The sequence below is a fragment of the Helianthus annuus genome, chromosome 15, assembly GCF_002127325.2.
Source record: "Helianthus annuus cultivar XRQ/B chromosome 15, HanXRQr2.0-SUNRISE, whole genome shotgun sequence".
Lineage (NCBI taxonomy): Eukaryota > Viridiplantae > Streptophyta > Magnoliopsida > Asterales > Asteraceae > Helianthus > Helianthus annuus.
The window spans coordinates 99,411,359-99,416,453 of NC_035447.2; the positions used below are offsets into that span (position 1 = coordinate 99,411,359).

At 38.2% G+C, this 5,095-nt stretch overlaps 1 protein-coding gene across 1 annotated transcript; it reads right to left on the minus strand.

The window, feature by feature from the left end:
* Nucleotides 1-268: 268 nt before the first annotated feature.
* On the minus strand, nucleotides 269-1,906 carry LOC110921152 (glycoprotein gp100). The gene has a single exon (XM_022165429.2). The coding sequence runs from the start codon at nucleotides 1,649-1,651 to the stop codon at nucleotides 317-319; it is 1,335 nt and encodes a 444-aa protein (XP_022021121.1). The 5' UTR covers nucleotides 1,652-1,906; the 3' UTR covers nucleotides 269-316.
* Nucleotides 1,907-5,095: the final 3,189 nt, after the last annotated feature.

Consider the following 5,095-nt stretch of genomic DNA (forward strand, 5'->3'; position numbering starts at 1 on the left):
CTTATTTTTACCTATGTATCGATGTAATTTTTATTGAGGTTGTGTTACAAATAGTATGTTCAAGTAACCGAAACACAGACATATATGTTATCAAAATATATATTCTGCTTACCGCCAAAACGCGCGGGGCATAACACTAGTTGTCGATACTCTTTTTCCTACAAACACATAGTTACTAAAACCCAAGATTATTCTTTTTTTTATTTTCTCAATATAATACAAAAAAACTATAACTTTTTTATAATTATTTCCTTCAACTTCTCAAACCTCATAAAACCTATAACAATTAACTTAAATAAATAATTATAAAAAAAAACTAATTCTTTTTCTCTTCCTCACATCCATCAACCACGTAGGCTTTCTTCCTCCTCTCTAGAGTAGCCAACAAACAAATCAGCAAAAAACACGTGGCATAAACCGAGTGGACCTTCCAGCTAGTCTTGGGTGGTTGCCGGAGCACCGCCCTATGAAACACCGTCATATAACAATGAAGCCCAACAGCAAAGCCCACAAACATCTGCCCAAGGCCCAACAGTCTCGACCCAACACCAGTTTCCGTAGAGAACACCAACACAAAGTACATCAAAACAAGCAGAAGGTACAACACATAAGCAAGAGTTTGCAACAATTGTATACACACGTAAGTTGACTGTGAAGTATTGTAAAAAAACTTCAATGGTTCAAGCCCAGTAACTAGTGAAGATAATGCAAGTATTGAGAAGTAGATTGAGAGGTAAATTTGGATGAATATTATGATTTTTTGAAGTGAAAAGTATGCTTTTATTTGGTTGAAAATAAGGGTGACAAGAAGAAATGGGATTATTATAAATGCAAATGAGATGATGGAAGCAACTATTGGTGCATATTTTTTGCCCACTATTGGTTTGAATTGTTTTGAGATTTGTTTGTTGGCATTGTTGAGATATGATTTTGAGGTTGTTGAGATCACTTCTAGATCTGGGATTAGCGTTTCTTGGAATCTTGTTGGTAGATCTTTGAATTCTGAAATGAGATCATCTTCTTCTTCTTGTTCTTGTTCTTCCTTTTGTACAAAAGTCAAAGGTTTTGTTGACTTTTTCTCAATAGTTGGTTTGTTCTTCTTTGTTGGATCTTTTGATTTTTGGGTTAAAGTGGAAGTGGGTTTTGTGGGATTTGTGGTTTTGGAGGTGGGTTTTGTGTTATTTGGAGATTTGGAGGTGGGTTTGGTGGAATTTGTAGATTTTGATGAGAAAGTTGGTGTTTTTGAAGTAGGTTTTGTGGAATTAGTGGATTTTGTGGATTTTGATGATAAAGTTGATGTTTTTGAAGTGGGTTTGGATGTGGAGTTGAGTTTCTTGAGATTGGTTTTGTCTTGAAGTTTGAGGGTTTTAGTGGAATTTGAAGTGGTAGTAGTGGTGGGTTTGATGAGTTTGGTTTTGTTTTTGCTTTGGGTGGTTGTACCTAGTGCAATAGTAGTTGTACCTTGCTTCTTTTTGGCAGACTGTTGAACCCCATCTGAATATTCTTGGACATGATTCTTTTCCAATAAGTTTCTCCTACTCACAAGCTGAATGGTGGGTTTAAGAGAAGAAGAAGATGGTACAAGTAATAAAGCAAAGAGTACAAACAAAAAGAGCACCTTTGTGAAAGGTTGGATATTGAGTGGTGCCATGTTTGGTGAAATCTATGTATGATCTGGTAACAGGTTTTTAAGATTCAGATTGTGATATGGATCTGAAGTTTAATAAAATGAGGGTGGCATGTGAGTATCACAGTGTCGGTGCATTGAGTGAGAAGGTAAAAGCTATGCTTTTGGCATACAAGTTTTCAACCAAATAGGTTTTCAAATAGTTTGTTTTATATTAAATGCACACTAGATCCAACATTTTTATAGGAAAATAGAAGTTAGAATATGGGATGTGGAGTGGTTTGGGTTAGAGGCATTGCTTGATATGTGATGAGTGTGAGATCCACAAGGTAATACTAAAAAACTAGGGGTGTGGTGTGGCGTGGCTTAGGTTGGCGTGGCCAGCAATATGGATTTTTTTTTGGTTTGACAACGCCTACCCCCAACGGTTAGATCGAACCAGCCAACCAAAGCCATCCATGTCACCCAGTCCCTCGCCCCATGCCAGGCTCAATCCCCACGCCAAAAGGGCAACGCCATACCCAACGCTTATCCGGGGTGGAGCAACCGGCGTTAAACCCAAACCGCCGCCCCAACCCACGCCCCACACCTCACAGACTTATAGTAACTTACATAACGCCATGAGTAGTGGTTCCTCTTTCCCCATGACCACCTAGGCCCACCTCACCACATAGTTCACCTCATCACTACTCCCCCATGGGTGGCGTGTTGTTCCCCTTTCTTCCCCTTCCCTCTTTCATTTTTTTTATTTTTTTAATACATAAATTAAAATAAAGTTTTCATTTATTAAATTAAAATTACATTAGACTTAAAAAAAAACATAATTTAAATAAACATAACTTAAAAAATAAAAATTAAAGTCCACTTTCACTTCCTACGAGCCATTTCTTCGCGATCTTGTTTTTCATTTCCGAGAGCACCGCACGGTCTCTTTCAGGACTATGAGCTTCATCTTCGAACTCGGGTTCATCGTTTATATCGATAACACAACGTGTATCGGAACCACCCGCACTATAACTCCCCGACGAAAATTGATTTGATTTGATGTTGTTGATGTTGGTATTGAATTTGCCAAGCATTTGGAGTTTGGCTAAAACCACTAAACGAAAATGGATCCATCGGTGTCGTGGGGTACACGAGTGGAGGTTGAGTCGAAGGAGTAGCGGGTGTGTTCGGAAAGAATAGACGCGAGTTTGATCGGCTCAGATCCATGAGTTTTTTTTTTTTGGTAAAATGGTGAAGAATAGTTGAGAGAAATTTAGATTGTGAATTTAAAAATGGTTAAAGGGGTTTAAATTGAAAAAAAAAATAATTAAGGTATTTTTAAAATAAAAAAAAAGACGTTGCACAATGTCTCTTTCCAATGTTTCTTTCCCTTCTCTTCGGGGTGATCGGAATAAATGTGCCGATGACACCAAAATCTCTTGGGGGCGGGGGGTGTTCCCGATCGGGGGCCAAGGCCAACTCAGCTCACTGATGGCCTCCACGATCCCATACCCCCATCGTCTAAGGGTGGAATGGGTGCTCCTTAAATGGGGAATGGCAAACTTTTCCCCTAACCAATAATAAAATGTCATGTCAACTTCCCCATTCACTTCCTATTTTGCACTCAAACACAAGGGGTGCTCAAATACATGGAGAGTGGTAAACAATTTCTTTAAAAATAAAAGATAAATTTGTGATTGGTTGAAAAAGAGTGAGGCCCGTCATTAACCCCCTCTCTCTCCCTTCTCTCTCATTTTCCCCACTCGGTGACTACTCACCGTAATAAGCTTTCACTGAACACCGAATACTCCCAAGGGGTGCCTCCCCGATCAGCAAAGAAGGTTCACCGAAGGGGTCACCGATAGTGCCCCTTCCACCTTAAATCTATAAACAGTAAATCCAAACAATCCAAATTGTTCACGTACATAAATATGGTAACTTTTACCGTTGAAGCTTGGCAGCAGTTGCTAAATTGGATGAATGATCCGGTGGGTCAGTCACTTTCTACAGTTGAAGAAATGTTGTTGAGCGTTAATGGATTAAGCGAATCGAAGAACATGAAGTATATAATTCATAAAGTATACATTTGGTTATGCAGAATATATGGAAAGCAATAAAAAATAAAATATTTAAAGGTGGAAATGTAAACAAGCACAAGCTCGTGGAGAAAATTAAAGAGATGTCGTTGGATTGCGAGGTCAACAAATCGAAATTCAAAGATTTTTCCCTTAAATTTTTGTGATATAAAAGTTGTCATTATCTTTAAAAAATTATGATAACTTCTACTACGCTAACGCATATATATTCAGATTTAAAATGGACAATGTTATTTTAAAATAACTTTATATAATAACCTTGGACAATTACAATTAGGCTTCTAAATAACCAAGTAGCTACCATACTAAATAGTATGTTATATACTAATTTAAACACATAGGCTTCTAGACTTTTCCTCTACTAGTCTAGATATTTAAGGATATTTGTATGAAAGAGTTAAACAATTCAAATTGTTCAACTTACATAAAATGCTACAACGCCTAAGTGGAGTTCTTTTTTAAAGTGGAAGCTCTATTTTTTTAACGACAAGGAATAACGTACCAATTACTGTGATATCGGGCGTTGTGGCCAAGGTTGACTACTCAACCGTCACCAGCCCTTTGGCACCCATCCCCGAAGGCACGACTGTGGATTAATCGCCCATCCAAGATGAACTGGTGTCACCCGTATTCGCCCTTTCACCTGGATACCTGGATCACAAGGAACATCAACTTTTTCTCTAAGACTGTGGGGTGGGGCTTGGGTTGGGGCGTGGGTTGGGGGAAAACACCCAAGCCACCACCCCTTGGGGCTTGGGTTGGGGCGTGGCCCTTGGGGCTTGGGTTTGAAGCCGGGCGTAGGGCGGGCTTGGGTTTGATGTGGCGGCCTCCTATTCGCCTTGGGTTTTAAATTTTATATATATATATATATATATATATATATATATATATATATATATATATATATATATATATATATATTAATAACATGCCAACCCACGCGGTGCACCCACGCCCCGCCATACCCCACGGACACGTCACTAGACGGTGAAAGGGCTTAACTCCACGTGTCAACTCATGCCCCCAACCCAAGCCCCACCATACCCCACGTTCTAACAACTATCTCATTTGCATGTGGAATGAAGTTTATTGGTTCAATTTAACCAGTCACTATTTGTTGGTTTCAAAATTCACTAAAACAAAGTTTGATCACTTATAATGTGATTGATTGTTTAAAATCATGTTTAGTCAGTCTACAAAATCAATTCATTTGTCAAGTTTAACCAAAAACATTATTTTTTATCAGAAGTTATAATATATACAGCTAAACCTTTAATTATCATTCAATTCATTTCTAAATTTTAATGGTAATTGAATTAAGTAATGATCATAACGTAGACAATCACTGTAGGGTAGAATTTCAAGAACTCACATGTGCAATTATTGG

Bases quoted from the DNA above. Each gene is read 5' to 3' on its own strand.
- LOC110921152 (XM_022165429.2), bottom strand. From the start codon at position 1,651: ATGGCACCACTCAATATCCAACCTTTCACAAAGGTGCTCTTTTTGTTT.